Here is a 25,905-nt window from a genome sequence, read left to right as displayed (position 1 = left end):
TAGTATCGGTAGCTTGCTACCCTCATTGTAGCCCGGAAGCCTGTAGTGCTGGCTATATGCTATGGTTTTCAATATAGAAAGTGAATGGCTGTCATGATCAAGTGAGAAGTGGGCTATTTTATTTTGTGGGTCGTACATTAGCCAGGATTTCTCCACAGAGCGAACCGATGGGAATAAAGCTATTTAACCATTTGCATGGCGCAAATGATGATAATTTGCTTGCCGGAAAATGATGATGGTGTTTAGTACCGGTAAAGTGATAACCATGTCCAGTTTGTCCATCAATCATTTGATGTGACATAAATTTTCTCTTCGGGAATCGGTAAATATCGGTAGCCGGTTCTTATCCAGTCTTCGGTGCCTGATAATGTTTGACTTAGGTTTATTTGGTGCTGTTACACTGCTCTATTACTGATGTGAGTAATGATCATGATTCCATTGCTCAGTCTACAGGTTTCTAAAATGGCTGTGAAGCGAGGAGAAAACTATTCAAAGTTAGAAAAACATTTGATAGTAGAATTGGCTGAAAGTTATTCTAAAATTATTGAGAGCAAAGCAACAGATGGCAAGACTAGTAAGCAAAAAGAGAACTGCTGGATTGAAATTGCTGAAAATTTCAACTCTCGGACAACTGGCTGCAAGCGGACACACCGTCAGCTGCAAAACCTGTGGCGTAATTTGAAGCAGAAGACCAAAAAGGATTTCGCGAAACAAAGGCATATGCGCTTTCAAAACCGGAGGAGGACCTCCACCTCCTGAGTTGGACGAGATGTCCAAGAAAATACTTAGTAAGATTCATATTTTATAGTTTAGTTTGTTACTGTACTACAGTGGTTGTATCGAGCCTATAGTTGAGAACAGATATCATGAGTTAATTACAACAGATTATCAATCAAAAAATTCTACAGCTGACAGGTGATGTGAAAGTTTACCTATAACTACGTCCCATAGTAAATTTTTATTTCGGATCTAGCGCAAACAGATCTAGAAAGTGTGGGATGTGCTTTCCAGAGAACGATATCACAAAGTTATATTGCTGTTCATTTCCAGGCATCATTCCGTCACAGATAGAACCACTGCAAAATCCATATGACTTTGATGCAGAGAAAGTACCGGAATTCGGTAATGAGCCCGATAAACAGGATCAACTTATTGACATATTATTCAGTGGGTATTCAATTCACATATTTGTATGTGATGAGTATTTACATTGATACTTACCAATTGTTTTGCAGCACAAATACCAGATGATGAACCGATAGGTGAGCAGAGGCCTTTTAGTTGCAATTGGAATAGTTACAGCAGACGAAGATACTGCCACATCCTTGTGATCTAAGCAGGTTACAGATTCGAAAGCTTCTGACAGGATCTTTGTTTGTTTTAACAGAAAGTGAGACAAACAGATGTGATGTGCCAGAAGCATCCAACAATAATTGCAGCAATTTCGGTGTGTGTGCAGCAGAGACATTTCAATTTTAATGAACCTCAGCATTTTCAATCTATTGTTTATTCAGGCAGCATTATTAGTGATGATAGTGAAAACATCGCGCATGCAGCAGCGTCTACTCCAATTGTGAAGGCGCGGAAAAGACCGTGGATGGATAATCCTAAACTTGAAGGTTTGTTGCAAATTTTACCTGCACGTAATCAAATGGTTATGGTGCTTTCAACGGTGTTGATAGAATGCCACAGTAGACAAGGATTTTCCCATTGCATGCATATACGTTGTCATACATGATCTTTCATATGTGCCTATTTCAATACAGGCTTGTGCAGTCAGATCCATGCAATGAATGCAAAGGAGCATTCAATGAGGATGGATCTATATCGCTTCCAAATGGAAAATGCTGTACTGCAACGTCGTAATGAAGAGAAGAAGATGGAAATGGCAGAGGAACTATACTGCTTGAAAAAAAAAATATGACTGGTTGACTTTAAAATAGGCCTACCATCCCAAACCTTGCCCAACTTTGCAAATATTTCGACTGCAATTCTTTGTTTATTAACAACTGAAACCCAAATATTTGTCGGCTGGTAATAGGTAGCGAGTTGTTCACAGAATTGAAAACATTGTATATTAACAATCGTATCACAAAATATGACAGCATGAGATAAGAAAGACCGTTTAATGTACCATTCCAGATGGTACGCAAACTCCTGTTGACAAAGCTTATCACGTTCCAGTTACGTAAAATGACAGGACACTATTTCGTTGCGTTTGGCTCTACCTGAAATAGTACTAGTACTATCTGGCGTATGCCCAAAATCGCTCTCGGGTGTATTTATCACCAGGGCCGTAACAGCACTTCGTCAGGCCCCCCCAGAGGGTGATAAACCTAACTTCTGAGGGGCTTCGCCCCCCAGACCCCCCTTTGGCTGTCCGCTTTTTGACGCTATTTCACATCTGCATTGGGGGATCGTTTGGTGAATCAGCTTTTGCCGCCTAGACGCGCGAAGCGCGAAAAATTTCAGTAAATCATGATTGAATCAGGCAATATGATCGGGAATTACATATATATTGCTATCAATTTTGATCCTCTCCCTGCTCACGTAATCAGATTTACCGGTAGAGCTGAGCGAGGTATGTTTTAAAACGTAGGACCGCCCAATAATAATTAGACAACTTCGGGCGTATACCCATTGGCAGGAACGAAACAGCACTTCGTCAGCCTCGCCCCCCCACAAAAACTTGGGTTTGGGGGTCTCATAGGGTGATAAACCGACCCCCTCATCACAGTGTTCGCTTATGCCACGAAATTAGCTGCACTGCTTAGTGAGCCAGCTCGAAGCGCGAAAATTTTCGATAATTCATGATACAATCGGTCAATAAGATCGGGAATTGCTAATATATTGCTATCAATATCTTGTCCTCTCTGCTCACGTTATCAGATTTACCTGAAACTGTAGGGCCCGTAAATAATAATTAAACATCTTCGGACGGACCCGTTGGTATGACTTCGTTACATGATTTTATTTCGTGACCTCCTGGCTGCTATATCAAAAATATAGAATCGCTCAAACGTACTAAACTAAAAGACGCACACGATTTCAAATTGGTATTTCTTCACAGGCATATATTTTTTTCCTGCTGGATGGTATTTGTCTTCTGAGGTTCAGATTGCCAAGACAGGAAGCAACATATGGCGCCAGTCATTTAGGCGCCTATGGACAATTAAACCTATTATTTTGTATAGGCCTATATAACGAAGTTTTCGGTCTGCATAAGGGCAGTCTGTTTCGGCCAAGCTTTTCGTGCTGCCGATCGTTCTGGCACACTTCTTGGAGTCGCATGTAATAAGTCCTAAATCGTTATATATCTTGATGCGTAGTGGCGTATTAATGGCCAACGCCGATATGTCCATTTCTATAAATCTTGCGTGTTTTTTCTTTGGGGAAGAGTACCAAATAATCAAGACATTTGGCAACTTTAAATCGCGCGCAGCGCGAAAAATTTTGGAAAATATTGCATAAATTTTCAAAAAATACTCTATAATTTATGCTAATTCACGAAATAATTTGGGGCCCCCTTCGAGCTCGGGCCCCCCCCAATTGGGGGGTTTGGGGTGCGGCAGTTACGGTGCTGCTTGTAATTTACTACTCTTCGAAATTACAATGAAACGTAATCGCCGTCTGAGTCTCGAATCATATGACTTGGTTCGAGTCATGTGTAATGACTCGGGCCCAAGTCTAGTCAATACACATATTGACTCGAGTCGAGTCGAGTCATTTCCTTATTTTGAGAAAATGACTCGAGTCAAGTCGAGTCATCAGAAAACCGTGACTCGAGTCATTACAACCCTGCTTGGTGGGGAACCTTCTTTATTCCAGTAAACTTGATCGACACCGGACGGATTGGCAACGAGCGCACCAATATCGAATATTCAAACCGTTGGGTGTTTAGTAGGAAGCGGATGTGTAATGATAAGGTCGCAACACGCGCTCATATAGCTCTTGCTGCAGTTACACTTGAATAATCACCCCAGATTGAATTCGAGTGTATGACTTCTTGATATTAACGAACGCAGTACCGGTATTTAAATGCCCAGTCAGTGCTTTAATGCTGTACAGTAGGGTTGTTCAGATTTGAAAAATTGTCCGGAAACTTCGTTCGCCGTATTCCAAATGATAGTTTACTATATAAAAACACTTTTCTACGCGATTTTGGTCATCTTCATCTTGATCTTCCTTCAACTCAAAGTCCACAAAGATCCACGGGGCAATTCTCCTAAATACTGGATCTGCAGTGTTGACCATGTCACAGGTTTATTGCTTTGTGACGTTATCAGTTGAAAACGGCCGCGTGGAGATGAGATTTTGCAATGAAATATATATGTTTTCAAGATTGTACAGTACTTAAATGCAGTCCTATTAAGGCCATTTGCATCTCCATTTTGCTCTGCACAACCGGTCTATTATGTTCATGGGAAGCATGTATTGGTTGCATGGTAGACATCGAATTGTTTTGAATCGTACATTGAAGAAGATCCGTTGGGTTGCAATTCGAGAACAAATGCGAATATTTCCTGCTAGTTTTCAGCCAGAAGATATTATTTAAAGGTATGTAATGTCAGTAATACTTTTCCAAACTTCAAATCATAGGTAAAATACCGAGTTATCTTATTTTATTGTAGTATGGTGGATTGGTGTACTGCACATACCCTCTCGACGTCGGATCATCAATTACCCATCATTGCTGATCGTTGTGCGCGAATCTGTCTGGATTTTGATTATTTAAAGAAGACCTTCGTTAGATACATGCCGCCTTTTTACCTGACAAGTGCTGCCGCCTTTTTACCTGAAAAGTGCTGCCGCCTTTTTACATGACGAGTGCCGCCGCCTTTTTATCTGACGATCGACCGTCGCTGTACGACCAACGCTGTTTATCTTATCCGATGTTTTACCGTCAGTCCGCTGATGTTTTCTGTCGTACAATAAAGTGCCTGCCAACGTACCCGCCGACTCGCTGTTGCGGACCCTATAGGGAACGCAACGTAGTCTATATACTCAGACAGCGTGCCGAAGCGCGCCATAGTAGACTGCAATTTAGTTGAAGAATGTGTGAAACAATGCATCTACACAATGTTCTGCGCTTGCCTTATAGGTATTCTTGTTCTAATCTATACTTTGGCAACCTAAACTAACTTCCAACTTAGAAGAACACAGACCTGCGTTGTGGCAGTCTTATGGCAATTTTCTTTTAGATATAGCAAATACTGTAGAACCTGATCTAGAGTAGGTGCCTTGGAGTGACTAATACGTTCAGATGAATATCCGACCAAATAGGGACCAGAATATCAGACCAAATAGTGAGCAGACTTGAATCTTGTTCAGGATGGGTCCAGAAAAACCCTTCTCCGCTTTGTTTCACACAATCTTCTTCAACCTAATTGCAGTCTACCATAAAACAAGATAACTCGGAATTTTACAGATTATTTAAAGTTCAGAAAAGTATTACTGACATTAAATACCAGTATATAATATCTTCAGGCTGAAAACTAGCAGAAAATATCTGCATTTGTTCTCGACTTGCAACCCAACGGCGCTTCTTCAATGTACGATTCAAAACAAGTCGATGTCTATTGTCTACCGTGCAACCAAGACATGCTTCCCATTCACATGATAGACAGGTTGTGCAGAGCAAAACTGAGATGCATGTGGCCTCTATAGGACTGCATTTAAGTACAATTTTAAAAACATATTTATTTTATTGCAAAATCCTATCTCCAAACTGCCGTTTTCATCTGATAACGTCACAAAGCAATAAACCGGTGACATAGTCAACCATACATACCACGTATAGGAAGGAGAATTGCCCAGTGGATCTTTGGGGGCTGTGAGGGGAAGGAAGGTCAGGATGAAGATGACCAAAATCGCGTATAAAAGTATTTTTATATACTAAACTATCATTTGGAATACGGCGAACGCAGTTTCCGGACAATTTTTCAAATCTGAACAACCCTACTGTACAGTGTACAGTACACCAGTTGTATCAAACATGTGGCTCGCGGGCCGCATCCGGCTCGCGACACAATTCTGAGGAAATTACGGAATGTTTATATTATCTGGCAGATGTGTAACAAATGTTCAAGTTTTTTTTTATACTTGATACTTCCATTAAATAATCCCTCAAGACAGCAAATGTCGAACATCTTCAATGTCCATGACCACACACCCTACGCTGCTTCCCACTGGACAAAATTAAAAATATCTGTAGTGTAGTTCAGTTGCTTGGGTCGAACAAATGACTAAGAAAGACTGCAAGTCCTATTCCTTGAATACTTGACTAAGTACATGTAGATAGACATAAGCTATTTGACTACTTCCCAAATTTCGTTTCTGACGAATGTTTACTAGTAGCGAGAGTGTGTGTGCTTGTAATCAGTATAGTGTGTAATGAGAAAATTAGTAAGTTACATGCCGTATTAGTTGCCGACTCATACACAAGAGCTACACCAAGATTGTTTTATCTACATTTTATTGATACAGGATTGGATCTATGTCATCGTTGAATGATTCATACAGATAAGGGCATTAGAGAGTCCATGTTATAAAACATGAAAAAGGAAGGATATTTCGAAAGGCATTCTTCCATGTTAATTGCATAAAGAATACTTTTGTGTCACAATGAAACAACTTTGTATGCCATCGTTAATCAGATGTTTACACATGCCTAATGGTTATTGATAGTCATTTAACCGTCACTGGGACATCTAATTTTTGAAGTAAATTGGTAATACCGTTGGAGTCGGGTCAGAGTCGGAGTTATCTTGAAAAACTAGTCGGAGTCAGATCCGGAATCAGAGTCGGTATATGAATATGTGTGGACGTGGAGTCGGAGTTGGATTCGGTATAATGAAAACGCCTGGAGTCGGAGTCGGATTTTGGAGTCGGTAGTAAAATCTAGCGACTCTACAGCCTTGCTTGTATGTGAATCCGAGCCTGTACTGCTGTACTCCAACCTGATGGTCAAAATTGTCTGTGTAGAGCAGGGATGGGCAAACTTTTAAGCTCGCGGGCCGCATTCAACATCTGAATCCATTCGCGGGCCGCACTATATAAAATGGGACTATAAACCAAAACGCAATATTGGTATTTGATTATATAGTGAGGACATGGAGATAATATATGTGCTTATTTGAAACAAACCAAACATTGCTTTGGTGATATCGTACACGCGTCAGAAAGAGAGTGGCGAGATTTCATAGTCTGGTCGAGCTCAATAACCAATTTGTCAAAACTATAGAGATGAAAGTCGGTTGTCCCGATTCTTAGAACAGGATTGAAATTTAAATCTGTGAGCAGCGATCTGTTCATAGATTTACTAATTTCTCTTTTGGTTCAGTTCCAGGACACACAATGCTCACAGAATCATAACTATAGTAGCTTCAAACACGCTTTTACTATGTGTAGATAAAATATAAATGCCCCAATTCTACGCATACAGAGAACGAATCTACCTAAGATACGTGCGAATCGTTTTTTATAAGCACATCACTAAAATAAATAAAACTGGAGTGGCCAATCTGAAATTCTACTCGTGATCCGAATTATGTCAATCTCGTTTAGGATATCTGTGATGTTTAGCAGTTGAAACTTTTCAAACTGTGTGGGCCTTGAGTTCAAGCTGTCACGCCAGAAATTAAACATCAAAAATAATATAGGAAGTATTTACCTTACAACAGTGGTTCTCAAACTTATTAAGATACGCCCCCTCCCCCTTATAATGATGAAAGATTTCGCGACCCCTCACCGTCATATCACAAAACGCAACAAGGTTGCTAGCAAACCTAACGGATAGTTTGATAGCATGGAAGGTTACGACTATGGATGAGAGATTTTTAAATGTGAAATTCAAACTAAATACAGAGCAAGAATCATGAAATTGTTGGTAAATCGCGCGGAGCGCGAACATTTTTTTCATTCGAGCTCAGCTTCGCGCCCACTTCTGATGCTTTTACGCTTCCAAATTTGAGAACCACTGCATTTTATCAATATTTAAAAAAACTTTCTTTAGACTCTCGCGGGCCGCACAGAACGGTGTAGGGCCGTAGTTTGCTCACCCCTGGTGTAGAGGCATGTTTGAGGCGGGTGGGATCAGACTATATAGTTTATATGAAAGGTCGGATCGACCATTCCTATTTAGTACCGTATCCAGTACGTGCCTATTTTCTGTACCACTGTTATTGCTGCCAGTTTGTTGGGTATTTCGGTTGGATAAAAATAAATACTTTCTCTCTCTCTCTCTCTCTCTCTCTCTGTCATAACCCATTTCAGAAATATTTCAGTCCTTCATAGAACACCCGAAGGTACGAAGCAAATATATCACGTTGCTTTGAATTACATGATGTATTTTTTCTATTCTTAATCACATCCGATGATTGCGCCGGTTTGAGATATTAAATCAAGACTGCATTCTTCCTACTGAAAGGAGTTTGCCGCATTCCCGTCGTTACGATGTTGCTGGATGATATCCCTCAGCATGGCTGTGAATAGGATATAGCGAAAATGATGGATTTGCATTATCTTTAGGAACAATATGGAATAATACCTGAAATATCTTCATGCCTCTCATGTTCGTGCTCCTCGTGCTTTCCCTCTTCATCTCTACAAAGTAAGCAAACAGTGATCCTCGTAAATTAGGTGGACACATTGACATCTGGAATGCGCAAAAGTATTAAGCCAATGTCCCGAAACTCGCGTGCCTTTAATATGATAATGCCTCAATGATGAAAATTATGAGTTTCTAAGACGATGTAGCACAATCTCTTCCAGTCTGATAACAGAACAAGGCAAATAACATGTCACAGAGCTCCCTCTGATTTTAGTTTCAACTTCTGGTTTACCAGAATGCGCCGACGATCCCTCGGTTGGTCGTCAGTGACCTATACCAAATCATATTGACGGTGACTATATCTGGTGCGAGGAATAGATGAGGCATCTAAGGTAATGTACGAGATGTTTCGACCGATACAATCTTTGTACAATGGTACAATTCACATATTTATATATCGTTGAATCTTACCTCCTACTCGCAGGACGCCAGTGAAAATGAACATCTTCATGCCTCTCACCCTCGTGCTCCTCCGGCTTTTCATGTTCGCCAGGCTCTCCCGCTTCATCCCTGCAAAGTAAGCAAACATTAACCCTAGTAAATTAAGTGGACATTAATAGCACCTATGGAAAATGGAAAAGTATTTTGCCAATGTCACGAATCACTGCGACTCGATTGAAGTAATAGTGTCATAATAAGAATTAAGATCGTAAGTGCGGGGAGTCAGGTCAATCTTTTCCGGCCTTATAACGAAACGGAGTAAATAAAGCGTCACACAGCGCCTATTCATTTTGCTTTCAACTTCCGCTCGATCTTGCAATCGCATATGGGTTATGTCGGAACGTGAGGGTCGCTTATTAGTGAATTTAAACGACCGACCAATATTGATGATGTCATAAATCTGTTATATGGAATGGAATAGGCGTTTGGAGCAATGTGCGAGGCGTTTCCAAAGATCAATTATGATAGAAGATATGTATATTGATAAATCTTACCCAATATGAAAGTGAACATGAAACCATGCATGGCTCGATGTCACCATAGCCAGCACCAGAAAAGTTGCAAGTACTAGTCCCCTCATATCGTCAGTTATTTTTCAAATTCAAATCTCCTATCTGTATGCGTGATAAAACAATGGAGTTGTCTTGGAGATAGAGGGATAAATGAGATAATTGACACTGTCGTGTATGTACACCGTGCAGGTGAAATGTATAGGACCGGCATAGTCCACTCCATAAGAAATGCTGACAGTAAACCATGTTGATGACCGATAAACTTGAAGAACATGAACATCGACTAATGACGAATTTAGCATTTGGACAAGTTTGAAGTATAAGTAGAAATATCTGCATGCCACTTCAAACCGAGTGACTGAGTACAACGACAGCTTCTGAGATTATTGAAAGAATATAAAACGAACGTCTACCACAAATTATTGAGTTATCATTGAATACTCAGTTCAGCTATGTATCACATAGCCAAACCTTTATTCAAACTATTGCTATTACACACATTGCTACTGCGCACATTTTTTACCATACACAGCAGTCGAATAAAACAGACGAGTGAAATTCGTTGTAAGATGCCGCCTTATATTCTAATATTAAGGAAATATGTACCATTAGATTCCATATGTTAGTCATTACATTGAAAACGAAGTAGACAATAGGGCTTTTGTATTATTTTGCCAACCGGATTTTAGGAGCTTGTTTAACAGTAGGCGGATAACGATTATTGCGTTGTATCTAAGTAACCAAGACACTTCGTTGTACAATACGGAATTCAATAGTATATTAATATTGTAATAAAGCGGGGTATTTTGGGCTGGCACACATCGGGGGTAATTGTTAGCAACTAGTAGATAATTGGAAGAACATTATTTATCAAAAACTGTATCACCCAATATGACGTCATAAGCATAAAATTTCGAAATATGAAGTGATCGCTTTACTTCAGTGTACTACTTTCACTTGGTACACGAAGTACTGCTGTTGGCACAAACTATGTTGGCGTGTTTTGATAAAAACCGACTTCAAGTCATACATATGAAAGTGCGAACGGCTTCTCCTTTTCCTGACGACGCGAAACCTGTCATCTCGATAATTTTTCGCGCAAACAGAATATATCATGATAGTTTTAACTGTGTCGTAACACTCACTGAGCGCAGAAATCAATTGCTTTTGGAAGCAGGTGGAAATAGGACGAATCCATGATAGATGGATAAAGACGTCTTTAGTTGTTCGTTCGGTAGGCTCTGTTGACTTTTTTTTATTTGAATTGCGGTATTTTCTCTCGATGCAGCGACATATTCAAGTAAGATATTGCGGATGCCGTCAAGCTCTAAATTCCGTATGTTATCCGTACGGTGCCCATGAGGTTTATTTTTCTTCGTCTAGGTCAGGGGTGGCAATTATTTTCCTCGGTGGGCCGAATGAGAAGTAGAAAATACGTTGGTGGGCAACACAGAATAGCTTCACGGGTCGCATTTGGCCCGCGGGCCACACTTTGCCCAGGTCTGGTCTAGGTAAATGAATTCTAGCGTAAGAGTTTGTCTGTCAATGTTGGTTTCCTGAAGATACATGGTTCAAATTTGTGGGTTTAATGCTGCGCGAGAGTAGGCTGTAGCAGGATCAAATATTACTAAATATTTTTGATCCCATATCTATCGCAGATCAATTTGCTTTTACTTATCACGCGAGGTGAATTTCGTGTATAGTTTGGTACAGTGGTTATTAACCCTTTTCACCTCGTTGCGACCTTTGAAAGTGAAAAATAGTTCGCGGCACACTAGCACAGTAGTTCTAAGCTTTTTTTTGGCCTACAGCACCGGCAAACTAACAGAATATTTTGCAGCAACCACAGTCGTACAGAGATCGTCTCTGATCGAAGTACTTCTACCTTTTCGGAGTAGTCAAGTAAGCTTTACTCTGCTTCAAAGAAATGAGGGCATCTTTTATCTCTGCGGACATGTCACAAATACGTCTACGACCGGTATCATCGTTTTCAATTCTTCCTCAGCTTTGGTCCCAGACATTTTGTCAAACTTTTAGTGCAGGCCGGATGAAGAACTTTCTCCGCTTCCGTGTGAGGTTTTGAATTTTCAGCAATTACCTCATGCTACCACATAACTTGCCTGCTGCGATCTCGTTTAAACTTCGGGCTGCGCTTAATTTCCAAAGATTTGCTTGACATTAAAGTCTGCACACAACCACATTGTCGATGTAATTAACCGTCGCGTCAAAGAGGCCAATCACGATCGCCACTAACAAATACGGAGGCGTAGAGGCGTATACTAGAATGCCGAAAGCATTTCAACGCATATCGTGTAATATCACGTGGGAGGATAGTAATACCTCAATAGCGCTACTGGTAGAGCCACCCGCATTTCAATTATAGTTCCAACAAACCGGGATAATACCCTCAACAGGCGGGGAAATTTGTTAACTGATATGAATTAATAAATTTTACTTCTCAATTCTCAAATTCGTCGCCTGTAACGTAACGTTGCGCCCCGAGCCTACATTTTACCGGCGGTGCCGGCACGATACGTAACAATCGCAATGTGGATGCCTGGATGAGTATGTTTGTAATTTGAACTTGTAAACGTGAACATGAACATGACTTCTTAAGGAGTTCATTTCTCGCTTGTGATTAGGAAGACAACGAGGATTTGAAAACTGCATTGTCACACAGGCATCTCCATCACTGCTCTTCTCTGCGATCAATATACGTATTGTGCAAAACCGAATTTAGCCTGCAAGGCACGCAATATGTCGGGTAAAGCGAATAGCGGGGGATATTGATTGCGGGCATGAGAGCAATTTTGATTTGTCAAATGTACAAACTTCACATCGAGCCCGATTTAGATTATTGAGCGTTTGCTATAGATTAGAATTATTTTTGCACATAATTTCAAAAATTCGAAGAAATCTCCGGCGCAGTGGTTCTCAAACTGGGGGGGCGTGGAAGCATCAGAAGGCGGGCGCGAAGCAGCGGTCGACCGAATTTTTTTCGCACTGCGCGTGATTTACGTCTTAATCATATACTTGTTACTCTATCTATAGTTCGAATTTCATATTTTTCTTATCAACAGTCTTAACCTTCCATGCCATGAAACTATCTGAAACTAGAATTTCGACAAGCCTCTATGCCAGTGGTTCCCAACCTTTTTCGATGGCAGGGCCAAATTTAGAATTTCAGAGTACGACCGGGGCCGCACGAATACCAGGGCAATGAAAGGAACCCAAAATAGTCACCAAAATATGAAAATTGGAATTGTTCCGATCATTCGATTGACGCCATTGGCCATTGTGTTGCCGCGCTCCCGTTGTTCAGAACAATCAACCTTTGCTGGCTATTTCGGAGTAGTTTTATTGCTCTGGCGAGATTTCAATTCGTATTTTAGGAATCAGTGCGACACTTGCTTTCGATAAACACCGACATATCAAATTATTCGGACGCTTGGGTCGCGAGCTATAGGACTACCAATTATGCTGCTTTCTGTCGGCTTATCAGTACGCATCTCGGCGTATTCAATCGTGAGTCACTTGTTGCACATCTATCCGTAAATTAGTTATCAATACTCAGGGCCGTAACAGCACTTCGTCAGCCCCCCAAAAAAAACGTTTCTCTTGGGCCCCCCATAGGGTGATAAACCGAACTTCGAAGCCCCCAGACCCCCTCAGGCTAGATGGTTGTTCACCGCAATTCATGATCTAAATCGGTGTCCGTTTCAGGCAGCTTCTCTCGACAAGTCGCGCGAAGCGCGAAAAATTTATAGAATTCATGATTGAATCGGTCAATATAATCGAGAATTGCATATATATTGGTTTCAAATTTTATCCTCTCTCTGCTCACGTAATCAGATTGACCGGTTGAGCCGAGTGAGTTGTCTTTGAAAAGGTAGGACCGCTCAATATAATAATTAAACATCTTCGGCCGTATACCCGGTGGCAGGAACGAAACAGCACTTCGTCAGGCCCCCCAGAACACTTGGGTCTTGAGCTTCCATAGGGTCATAAACCGACCCCCCGTGCCGTTGTTCGCTTCTGCCACGAAATCAGGCTCCCCGTTTAGTGAGCCAGCGCGGAGCGCGAAAATTTTCGAAAATTCAAAATAAAATAGATCAATAAGATGGTTACTTGTCCTCTCTGCTCACGTAATGAGATTTACGGGTAGAGCTGAGTGATGTGTCTTGGAAACTGTAGGGCCCGAAAATAATAATTAAACATATTCGGACGGGCGGACCCGTTGGTACGACTTCGTTACACGATGTTATTTGTTATTTCGTGACCCGAATGATGCACATCGGGTTCTGCACCATTGGTCAGAATGTGCATACGATACTACTCTATGGATCAACAGGCATTCCATCTGAGCTAGTGCATATAACAGGGGGACTCTTAACATGGCAGCACGTGATGTACCGGTACGGTCGTATGGCCGCGTACAGTGAAAGTAATGTAGTGCATTACATCATTCCTATTCAACCCTCGTAACCAACTTTTCAGCTAGATATTCGAGACACAATAATGTAATTTTGTACCACGGTTCAAACGAAATTGATGACTGAAGTTTACAACCTCTCTCTTATAAGATATTGACTTGACGAATAATTTATGAATCACCACCGTCACGTCTCAATGATACTTTGTAACGACTTATTCCAATCCTTCGAATGGAATAAAGACAATAAATTGGTACAAATTTATTGGTAAACTCGGACCTGTAGGACACGCTTCAATAAACTGACTTTTAGTGCACAGCGCCTAAATTAATGCATGGTGGTTTTTGTGACAACGGCGGAATTGTAATGTATTTATTTGGCAGATAGAATGATATTTTTACTGAAAAATTACCACGACACTGGAATATAAAGTAGGTTACATTGTTCGTTTTTGCGCATAATGTGTAAAGGCGTGCATTGATTCGGCCTCAGTGGCATATACGTCGGTCTTAATTTTAGTCCGACCCTAATGTTGCTATTCCACCGTGGTCGTCTCCGCAGTGCTATTTCCAGGAAGAACACCGAGTGTAAAAGCATTTCTAATTGTTATTGTCGAACCTCCATTGGGGTAGCCAATGTTAAACATCAAAATAATATTATATTTCCTTGTAGAATAATTCACAGTTTTCCTTGAGCTAGTCTCATGGAACCGAGGAGGCTAAGACACACGCAACTCTATACATATGACAAGTGATAACGCGCCTCGCTTGTACATCATTGGCTGCAGGCAATTAGGCGCGGTCCATAGTTGACCTGGGAATGTTGTGATGATACGCTGTGTTAAATGGCATATACTCACGAAAGGTTAGGCTTCGAAATCAAAAGTCCGTCTTTCCGAGATGCCGATTCTATGTGCAATATTTATAATCAGGATTAGGTAGTTACACTGATTCTCAATAACTGTTCGTTATAATGTTTTCGTTTAGTGGGAAAATCTACTTTAGGGGTTTTGTTCATTTAACACTCTTGATACACAGTTCATTTTGTCCACCAGTAACCCATAGTATGTGTAGACTGTAGTTAGATGTGTAATGTAGTCGATTTTAGTTCTTGTGACTCTGAGAAAATTTTGGGCTCCTCAAAGGCTTCCAGGTTGCCGTAAGCGTACTCCGTAAGCGTATAATTTCTGAATAAGACATCCGCGATCTCGCATCTACGATACTGTACAACCTAATGGGAATCGTCCTATAAGATTTGAAAAAAAATCTTGTGAATGGAAAACGCCACAATTTCGTTTATCATGATACATTAGTCACGATTCATATCATATCCGTTACAGATTTTATTCTATACCACAGCTTTACTAATCCGGAAGGTATTCTGTATTGAAATCAATTTATTATGAATGCACTGAACGACGCATTGTAAAAATTACACACCGAAGAATATAGATACTCGTAAGAGCATATCCTATGAGACAAAACACAGTTCTAAATGAAACGCCTCACATCACAATGCCCTACTCATGTTCCATAGCGGTATTCGATTACAGGATATTAAATGCATACATTGGAGAGTGAGTACAGGTTGCACTGCATTCTCCAGAAAATGAACAATAGCGACAATCAAATCCGCTGGAAATCCACCGGGATTTGTATGAACGCAGCGATACCAGATTGTATTGTATGGTTTTGATAAGGTATAGGACAGTGGTGCTTATAGTCAGGGCATGGTATATGGTATGGAATGGAATGGAAATTTTCCATACTCCATACCCACCCCAATCGCTCCATACCATACTTGGCAATTTTTCATACCATACTTAGCAATCTTCTTTGAATTACAATGCGGTTAATCTTCGTTGAATTACAATGCGGTTATGTCAAATGGACATTGCGTGATGATAATCGTACCAAAGCGCAGAAAATTATTTACAAGTTCAACAAATTGATCAAAATGTTCGTGTAACTTCTACATTGTCAGAGTCTACGGTTTTTACAACTCCATTGGTAGTTTACGGAGTGGAAGTCACGACAATCGAAATGCAAGTTGTAACACGACAGCGGTCGAATATCATTCGTTTTTATGATATTTAGATTGAAAAATTATTATTAATATTATTTTCCTTCATATGCGCGATGCGCAACTTTGTTGTCTTCAAATAAATATCGTCCGGGGTGGGTGAGTCATGAATCACAATTCGAGATATGAACCATAGACAGTGAGCGATTTTCTGAGGTATGCAATCAACTTGACAAATCGAAAGTAGGATCAAAGTCATGATTCTGGCAAAACTGTCAAAGTATGGAAAAAGTATGGAAGTATGGAAAAAGCATTACATACCATGGGAAATCTCCATACCATACCATACTTGCATTTTTCCATATTCCATACCGAAATTTCGTTCAATGCCATACCATACCATACCATGCCCTGCTTATATAGCCTTATTATGCTTTGCGCTCCACGACAATGCCACAACGGCAATTTCGACAGTTCAATGCATTTTCAATGGCGACTTTTCTTACACTTCCTCTTCAACGAATCAGTCATTCATCATTCATCGGATCTTTGCTGCAACTTTTAAGCTCATTATACTTTCTGGGCTTTTTAAGTCGCTGCAATTGCAGTGAGGTCGGCGATAAGAAAAGTGATACCGATTGAACTTCTTCGCGACTTCTAATGATTCTATCCCCTAGCTTTCCACAAATTACTAGTAAAATTCTGCTACGCATATATACCTTCAACATGATTTCCGTGCCCTAACATTGGTCAAAATTTCGTTCAGCCTAACATTCAATTTACGTACTCTATACTCGTACCTGCTGGTAAATGAGAATGATTTTACATAGCATATAGTAAGGGCGTGGATTAGTGACCAAACGTAATGTTCGTCAAGTTCAATTAAATGATCAAATCAATTGTGGCCCTCATATCTTTGTAGCCATTAACCTTGACAACTTCAATTCTGGCATTGTCGGTGTTGCATTAGAACAGGGGTGGACAATTATTTTCCTCCGCGGTCCAAATGAGAAGTAAAAAATACGTTGGCGGGCCGAATGAAAAAATTTAGCTAAATTTTCCAGCGTGTTTTAATTTCATTTCTCAGCCAAGTGCTTGCCGATGATGATGTAATTTCATTTCTAAATTACATTGTTAATAAATGATGCTTAATGAATGTGTTGATGTTAGGTAAAGAGAAAGTGACGGTTATTAAAAAAATATTTATTAGCCGTCATGATTCGAAACAATGTTAACATGATACATTTCTAACTCTCTTTAAACCCCTAACCACGTTCTTCTATTAAGATTCTAAAACTGTTGTTCTCAAACTTTTTTAGGCACGCCTCCCTTTATGATAGTGAAATATTTCGCGCCCCTTATCAAGATATATCGCAAAATATTAAATAGTGCGATGTGAATGCTAGCAATCCCAACGGATAGTTGGTTGGCATGGAACGTTATGGCTGTTGATGAGAGAATTCTGACAGATAAAAGTCGGACAAAACACAGAGCAACAAGTATAAACCGGTGGTAAATCGCGCGGAGCGCGAAAAAAATATTATTAAACTGCGGCTTCGCACGCCCCTTCAGATGCTTTCCCGCCCCCCCCCCCACTTCTAGAACCACTGCACTGAAATGTATATGCGATAGTAAAAACTTATTGTCTCGGTCGCTGCCTTCCCAGCAGTGTGCAGCTTATATAGCCTTGATGTTGAGCGAAGCTTGCTGTTTTTCTGAAATTCGCCTTCCTTTTACTAAGTGCTTCGTGTTTTTGTCATAAGACCCACATTAATTAAAATTCTTAATCTCGACGACATCCTCGCCAAAAACTAAAAGGACGGGTTTTCCCCTGACTCCAGTATACAAATATTTAGTGCTCTGGACCTTCTTTGAATTTCAGTTTTAGGCTTTCTTTTTTTGACATCTATTTTGGGTGATAGATATAATGAGTGATATAGTAATGGCGAGTACTGTTTGACTTGTTTTACGAATTAGGGACTTGGAAACGTATCACGTAGCAATTTGAAACACATACCGTATAATGCAAAATGTGACAATGGCAACAAAGAAGGTTAAAACTCAACTATATGGAAAGAGTGATTTCTTGTGACTTTAATTGCTACTCAAACTTTGCCACATTGCCGTTATTTTTAATCTGGAATACGCATGTGAGGTACGTAGGCAGCGTAATCGTGACATATTAATGAACAGGCTTCAAAGTAATCGAATTTCCTGCTCAGTGGATACAGCCTATGGTTTTAGTCATTCAAAAAGCAAGTTTTATGTTTTGAATTCCAGATAACCTTTCGCGGGCCGCACAGAATAGCTTCGCGGGCAGCACTTTGCCTAGGTCTGCATTAGAACCTAAGCAGTTGAGAGTCGCTTTGTGGTAATTTGCTTTATTCGAAACTAGTGGTCTGAAGCAGTGCTTTTGAACCTTTTTGAGTTCCATTCGCACTTTTTTGTATAATGAATATCATTCGCACAAACTAACTTAAATTTGTTATACAGAAATATGATGAAGATACTTAACAACATTTTGTTCAGATGTGCAACAAATTGGCTACTATGTAGCTCAAGCTATCAAGTGTCTCATTGTAAAGGAAACTTTTTCGCTCGTTTTGATTTCAACTATTTCACTAAAACCTTTCTCGGCGAAACAAGTTGTTGGGTTTTGTACAAGAATGTCTACAATTGCTTGGATGGCCAGATCTTGAAATCTGTTCTGCACTCCTATCCAAGATACGGCGTATTTTTCACGAGTGAAAAATGATTGCTGGCAGAAATCGTTTTTGAGAGCTGACACAAAGGTACCAGAGGTTCCAGTTTGTCGAAACAGTGAAACCCCACATGTTTGTGTTGAGGCTTTTACCTTACGTCTTGGAAAATAAGGTCCAAAACGATCAAGGAGAGTAGGCACATCATAGAGATTGCTACCTTATGATACGTTGCTCCGACTTGTGTTCTGTTTTTTTTTCGATCTCCTATTTTCTGTCTCGCGAGTAAACGAGAAGAGCAAATAAACTCACGATACTGTGTGATCTGCTTTTTAGCTTAATCTAAATTGAGAACTCATAACAGTTTAATAACGATAAATCAGCTTTTTAGACTACCACCAAAATCTGAGTTTTAGTGGCATCTCGCGACCCGAGCCTCACCCATGAAAAGGAATTCATCATCATTATTAGAGTAGTATGCTACGATTTTACGGACATGTATGACATACAGAACGCGCACAGCACAATTCTACACTACTCAGCTCTACAAAACATGTCTGGCGCACGCAATTTCGAATTAGTTTGAAATAAATTCCTCTGCGTGTCGCAGTTGTACTACTGTAACCAGGGCCGTAACAGCACTTCGTCAGGCCCCCCAAAAACTTTGGTCTTGGGCCCCGCATAGGGTTATAGGCCGAACTTCTGGGAGGCTTCGCCCCCCAGATCCCCCTCCAGCGATACCCTGTTTACCGCTATTTATCATATTGTTGGGAGTTTGTTTAGCGAATCAGCTTTTGTCGCCTAAGCGCGCAAAATTTCTCGAATTCATGATTGAATCGGTCAGTATGATCGGGAATTGCATATATATTGTTATCAATTTTTATCTTCTCTCTGCTCACGTAATCAGATTTGCCGGTAGAGCTGAGTGAGGTGTGTTTGAAAAGGTAGGACGACTCAATAATAATTAAACATCTTCGGGCGTATACCCATTGGCAGGAACGAAACAGTACTTCGTCAGGCCCCAAAAACGTGGGTCTTGGGCCCCCATAGGGTGTAAAACGACCCCCCATCACGTTGTTCGCGTTTGTCACGACATCATCTGTACTGTATTGTGAGGCAGCGCGAGGCGCGAAAATTATCGATAATTTATGATAAAATCGGTCAATCAGATCGGCGATTGCATATATATTATGCTATCAATTTATTGTCCTCTCTACTCACGTAATTAGATTCACCGGTAGAGCCGAGTGAAGTGTCTGGAAAGCGGGAGAGCCCGTAAATAATAATTAAACATCTTCGGCGGGCGGACCCGTTGATATGACTTCGTTACATAATGTTATTTCGTGACTTTCAGTCTGCTATAACAAAAAATATAGAATCGCCCAAACGTGAGCTTCTAAACTAAGAGACGGACACGATTTCAAATTGGTATTTCTTCACTGGTATAAAATTTTTCCCCGCGGGATGGTATTTGTCTAGTGAGGTTCAGATTGCAAAGACAGCAACATTCGGCGACAGTCATTTAGGCGCCTATGGACAATTAAACCTATATGTAGTTTGTATATATAACGAAATCTTCGGTCAGCATAAGGGCATAGACCTTTTCGGCCAAGGTTTTCTCGCTGCCGATCGTTCTGGCACACTTCTTGGAGTCGCATGTTATATGGCCCAAAACTTGATTGTATGTCTTGGTAGGTCTTGGCGCGGTAATGGCCCAATACCCAATAATAAAGACAAACGGTCATTTGAAAAAATTGCGTAAATTTTCAAAAAATACTCTATGATTTATGCTAATTCACGAAATAATTTTGGGCCCCCGTCGAGCTCGCCCCCCCCCAATTGGGGGGTTTGGGGTGCGGCAGTTACGGTGCTGTTTATCACATCAGCAACGTTATCCGAGAGCTGCATAATGTCGCTTAGGTCTTCGTGTCGGCGAATGCACAAGTTGTGGATGCACGCAGTAGCAACAATTATCACGAGCGAGTTATCTAATCTGGTGCGCAGTGGAATCATCAAGCATTGAAACCTTTGCTTCCATACACCAAAAGCTCTTTCAATTTTAATGCGGGTAGATATATGGGATCTATTATAACGCCTCTCAGCGACGGATTGAGGATTTAGGAGCGGAGTCATCAGATTTTGCAACAGTGGGTATCCACTGTCACCAAGAAGCAGTTTGTTCGTTCGTGACAGATACACAGGAAGTGAGCTGGATTCAAATATCCTGCTGTCATGAGTCGATCCTGGCCACCTTGCGACAATGTGCGTGAATTCCATTGTAGAATTGCAAACAACTTGTACATTTACAGAGAAATAACCTTTTCGATTCCTGAATAACTCTGCATTAGGTCCACCAGGTGATCTAATTGGTATATGTGTACTAGGGTTGTCCAAAATTTGGAAAATCTTACAAATCCCCCGTTGTAATGTCTTATTCTATAGATTATTGATAAAAAACGACAATGGGCCTAAAAGAAGCTCACAGGAAGGCCGTTAAGATTTCGTGCAAAGCGTTTGAAAGTAGCTGCCAAAGAATGGGCGTACCACCGACCATCGAACGGCGAGAAGACTAGTAATCACGAAACCACGGCTCTTGATTGGCTGATCGGCTATGCTTCAATGACCACTGCAGCAGCAGCTTGCTGATTATGTGATCAAGGAGTCTGCTACCGGTGGCGATTCTGAAAGCGCATTGTATGTAAGCTGACAGTTAATGATTTAGGATTGATTCAGGGTATGTTGAGGTACGAAATACATGATGGACAAACAACAGCTGCTTCACAAAAACGTCTAAAGCATGACCGCTTAATGTGAAGGACACCGCCGTAGCCTATATGCCTTGTTTTCAACGAGGGAAAGCATAGGCGCTTATGCAAGTGGCGACGTATTCCAAGTTTCAGAAAGGATCTATCATTATTGAATACAAATATAAAGCTTAACAATGACAATATAATTTGTGTGATCTTATTGGGCTTAGGTTGTAGTACATAGTTGCAGTTTTGAATGCTCTAGGGATCGGCTGAATCAGACAGTTAAATTTGGCCCTTATCAGATGTTTACAGCAAATTGAATTCACTTGTAAGTGTTTACAAAGTCCCTAATGATGCCGCAGAAACGATGTGTAAATGTAAACACAGACTATGCTGGATATGACTTACAAACTATGCTGGATACTGTGCAATATGCATCATTGTCTGTGCTTACCTTTATTTTCCTTTTCTGCACGATTATTTAGGACTTTGACATATCATGTCCAGCATAGTATGCGCTTACTTTTACACCCCTTTTCTGCGTCAGCATTAAGGACTTTGACAACACTTGCAAGTGAATACAATTTGCTGTAAGCATCTGATAAGTGCCAAGCATAACCCGCTGATTCAGCCGATCCTTAGAGCTTTCAAAACTTCAACTATGTGCTACAACCTGAGCCCAATAAGATCACACAGACAAAGTAGTGTCATTGTTAAGTTTTATATTTGTATTCAATAATGATAGATCCTTTCTGAAACTTGGAATCCGTCGCCACTTGCATAAGCGCCTATGCTTTCCCTCGTTGAAAACAAGGCATATAGGCTACGGCGGTGTCCTTCGCATTAAAGCGGCCATGCTTTAGACGGATTTATGAAGCAGCTGTTGTTTGTTCAGCATGTATTTCGTACCTCAACATACCCTGAATCAATCCTAAATCATTAATTGTCAGCCTACATACAATGCGCTTCCAGAATCGCCGCCGGTAGCAGACTCCTTGATCACATAATCAGCAAGTAGCTGCTGCCGTGTTCATTGAAGCATAGCCGATCAGCCAATCAAGAGCCGTGGTTTCGTGATTACTAGTCTTCTCGCCGTTCGATGGTCGGTGGCACGCCCATTCTTTGGCAGCTACTTTCAAACGCTTTGCACGAAATCTTAACGGCGTTCCTGTAAGCTTTTTTTAGGCTCAGTGTCGTTTTTTATCAATAATCTATAGAATAAGACATTACAACGGAGGATTTGTAAGATTTTCCAAATTTTGAACAACCCTAATGTGTACCATCTATGAGTCCAATTACCTCGGGAAACTGATGCTCCCTATGAAATGCCATCTGTTCTAAATTGATTTGATGCTGCGTGTTTGGAAAGTTTATAAATTTTCGCTTTCTTTTAGCAATTGCTTTTGACACCTGGTGAACAATTCTGCACACTGACGTCCTATCCATTTGCAGTAAGTCTCAGTCAGTCCTCTGAAAATGTACCGAAGAATAGAACCGTAGGGTTGCAAGTAGTCGGTAGATGGGAGGAATAGGATGGCTTCTTTTGCAGTCGTATTGAAGGTCGTCTTTTATTATCTCCAAGAGTACCATGAAGGAATCCTTGGACACGCGATAACGATGTACAAACTCTCCGCTTGATAGGTGCTCCACTGTATTACTCCGGTCTCTAACGATACGCCTTGGTATACTCCTGTTGTTCAAATTGTAGAGCAGCATGATCGAATCGAGATGATAGTCCATGGTAAAGTGGTTTGATGCCCAATAAACTACCATAAACAGACTACCGTATTGGTACTTTGGTAGGGTGCTGATATAGTAAGCTGATATAGTAAGCAGAAGCAGCTATGAAATATTCCTGTCAACAATGGCATTAGCAGGCATTAATTTATAATTTAGACAATGAAGATAACCATGTATACGTTTTGGATAATGCACTGAACGGCAGCTATCGTTTATCAAGCAACAAACGCCCGAAACTTATGCGTAGGATGTTTTGAAAGCAGTGCAAAACAACCGTTCCGGTTCGTCAGCTCAGATAAATGCGTCAGTCATGCGTCATTTACGTGGCTAATCATAGATTAATTAATTACTAGTCAATCACTATCCATGCCCTGGAATTTAATCTGCTGCTTAATCAGAAATCAATTAACTAGTGATTAGGCCCTAATCTGATTAGCATCCATGCACCCGACCCTTAAACAGGAAGCTTCAAGCAAGGCAGTTGCGCGTATGCTAATATGCCAATGTTGTATTTCTTATCTGCAGGTGAGGCCACAAGGAAACCGTGTGCTTATTAAAACTACAGGCACTGTTGTTTGGAAGAACGGGTGCGACAGCAGAGTAGCTGTGTGTGTGTCCGAAATGCAGGCAAGGCAGCCTAAGTTTGCGCGATCCGTGTATGTGTGTCGAAACTGCAGGCAATACAGCGCAAGCCGTATGTTTGTGAAGACTGCAGGCACGACAGCCCTGGACTGCAGGTAAATCATTTTAGCTTAAGGCTACCGTATATGTATTGCGCTGTTAGTATGTTTTAAAGAGCAACGACAACTGCGTGTACGTTGGTAATCTGTTTACGGCAAACGCGTGTAAGGCGAGGTAAGTCTGTACGGCAACCACTTGTACGGCACTAAGGTAAGTCTGTACGGCAACCACGTGTACGGCTCTAAGGTCTAGGTACGACGGTACGACTGTTAAATCTAACTGCACAGCGCAGATGTAGATTAAACATTTATGCTAAGTCAATGTATCCCAGCGATACCAATCTTTTTCTTTAGCTTAATACAACCAAATACTCCGCACGAATCCTTTTTGATCATGGTTCACTGCCTCGTCAGGTAAGTATGAGTTTTCCAGAAATTTATTGACACCCAATTTCATACAACAAAATAAATATTGTGGTGAGCACGCTCTCCACATATGCATAAATGCATTCACCAAGTGCGCTTTGAATCGCCGAAGCAAAATGAAATAGTTTCTACTAGACGCGAACGCCAAATATGATTGGGACGTCATCGATGGTATTGGACTGACTGCGGCGTCCAATTGCGAATTCCGCCGTCCATTCCTTGCTTAAAAGTGCGATAATCATTATCATGCGTTTTATGGTCATCTCCATGGTGCTCTGATATTCGCTTTGCCAATAGAGAGCCGGTATAGGATTACAGAAGCGTGACATAGCAATGCAAAGTTTTCACAGCTACAAAAGCGAGGCATATAGGGAAAGCCTATTGTAGACTAATTTCTGCTGACTGTCATCAATTCTCGCCACAATTCAGGCGCTTATCAAACTACATGAAGTGTATATGATCAGTTCAGGAGAGCTAGGTGAAAAAGAAAAAACAACGGCCTCTTTTCTAATAACTATCGTAAAAAACGCCTCTCTATCGCTAATTTGAAAGAAGCAACCCAGTCTTGAAGATATGAGAAAAAGAATCACTTTTAGATAGTACGCAGATAAAGGCGCGACTACCAACACTGTAATTTGCCAAATGCCAATTGTTAAGTTTTTCGCTCTTCTCACTGTCATCGCATTTGCGGCTTTGTGAGGGTGACTAATAGCATAAACGCGCCATATTGATAGGACGAGCACGAGCTGGATAGTGATAGGATAGCAGATGTAATTACCAACGTAGGAAACAATACTTTGCAGACGAGTCTGTTCTAAGGATAGTCGTTACCCATGGACGAATACAAAGTCTGTCTGACTGCGAATGGAGAGGCAAGCATGGACAGACTATCTGAACAACACAAAGCGATCATGAATACATTGAGAGGTGTTTTGTTCAATCTGCAGAGAGCGATGAGCACAGTTGCATTCGCGAAAAATACGAAAAGCCAAACAGCACCAAATGCTGTCTCGATCACGAGCATTTCCTGTTTCGTGAAGATATTCCAAGCCATATCTGTTGCAGTGAATGCACTCGTTTCGCTTGTGGTGTTCTCCATGTTGTAATATCGCGATATATAGCTGAATTATCATCCGACGAAATCACGACTTATGCTTAGGTGGATCTTGTGAAACGCCACTGATACTGTGTAATGCACAGTGCACTACTGCACACTGCACAGTGTGCATTCTCCATTAACGAAATCTGTAATGAACACAGTAACCATATATTAATAGCATAGGTGTATGGGAGCAAAAACTTTTAGGGATGCGAAAATATTTTTATCGCCCAAATAGACAATGAATCACAAAAGCACTTATAATGCATTTGTTTGTTTCGATGTCGCACTGGGAACAACTTTTCACATATTCAGGATATTCAGGGCTGAAATACACTGAAAGCAAATGACTGATACACACACACACACTGATACAGAGTCCAAGATTACTCTAGGCTTCCCAATTTCTGGGTATTGTTGGCAATTCAAAAAAAGTATTTGTTTCTGCCATGGCGAATACCAAACACATCTATGATATCCTCAATATCAATA

At 40.8% G+C, this 25,905-nt stretch overlaps 3 protein-coding genes across 4 annotated transcripts in view; 1 reads left to right on the top strand and 2 right to left on the bottom strand.

The window, feature by feature from the left end:
• Nucleotides 1-25,905, bottom strand: part of LOC145457677 (actin-related protein 2/3 complex subunit 2-like) — a 281,489-nt gene that overhangs the window by 177,048 nt on the left and 78,536 nt on the right. The gene's annotated exons all lie outside the window — the stretch shown is intronic.
• Nucleotides 310-2,023, top strand: LOC145434378 (uncharacterized). Of its 2 annotated transcripts, XM_080311740.1 has the most exons (6): nt 310-788; nt 1,051-1,167; nt 1,236-1,262; nt 1,388-1,447; nt 1,515-1,619; nt 1,767-2,023. In XM_080311740.1, the coding sequence occupies exons 1-6, from the start codon at nt 770-772 to the stop codon at nt 1,922-1,924; spliced, it is 486 nt and encodes a 161-aa protein (XP_080167866.1). In that variant the 5' UTR covers nt 310-769; the 3' UTR covers nt 1,925-2,023. The 2 variants fall into 2 exon arrangements, with proteins under 2 accessions (XP_080167866.1, XP_080167865.1); XM_080311739.1 differs by having other exon boundaries at nt 755-1,167.
• Nucleotides 8,332-24,263, bottom strand: LOC145457780 (uncharacterized). Its single transcript, XM_080336064.1, has 5 exons — nt 24,245-24,263; nt 9,547-9,668; nt 9,023-9,121; nt 8,549-8,604; nt 8,332-8,483 (listed from the first exon to the last, which is right to left on the bottom strand). Exons 2-5 carry the CDS (start codon nt 9,630-9,632, stop codon nt 8,419-8,421), a joined length of 306 nt encoding a protein of 101 aa, XP_080192190.1. The 5' UTR covers nt 9,633-9,668; nt 24,245-24,263; the 3' UTR covers nt 8,332-8,418.

Source organism: Botryllus schlosseri, chromosome 2 (genome assembly GCF_051294905.1).
Source record: "Botryllus schlosseri isolate E-star chromosome 2, Bs_hap1, whole genome shotgun sequence".
In the NCBI taxonomy this organism is placed as follows: domain Eukaryota; kingdom Metazoa; phylum Chordata; class Ascidiacea; order Stolidobranchia; family Styelidae; genus Botryllus; species Botryllus schlosseri.
Note: the sequence above shows the minus strand (reverse complement) of the source record. Positions and strands in the feature narration are given on the sequence as shown.

What these genes read in the sequence shown, in the direction of transcription:
- LOC145457780 (XM_080336064.1), bottom strand. Translation starts at nt 9,632, where the DNA reads ATGAGGGGACTAGTACTTGCAACTTTTCTGGTGCTGGCTATGGTGACA. An exon ending in CATGTTCACTTTCATATTGG is followed by an intron (nt 9,122 to 9,546) that starts GTAAGATTTATC and finishes CTTACTTTGCAG; the next exon opens with GGATGAAGCGGGAGAGCCTG. An exon ending in TGGCGTCCTGCGAGTAGGAG is followed by an intron (nt 8,605 to 9,022) that starts GTAAGATTCAAC and finishes CTTACTTTGTAG; the next exon opens with AGATGAAGAGGGAAAGCACG.
- LOC145434378 (XM_080311739.1), top strand. Translation starts at nt 999, where the DNA reads ATGTGCTTTCCAGAGAACGATATCACAAAGTTATATTGCTGTTCATTT. An exon ending in ACTTATTGACATATTATTCA is followed by an intron (nt 1,168 to 1,235) that starts GTGGGTATTCAA and finishes ATTGTTTTGCAG; the next exon opens with CACAAATACCAGATGATGAA. An exon ending in GGATAATCCTAAACTTGAAG is followed by an intron (nt 1,620 to 1,766) that starts GTTTGTTGCAAA and finishes ATTTCAATACAG; the next exon opens with GCTTGTGCAGTCAGATCCAT.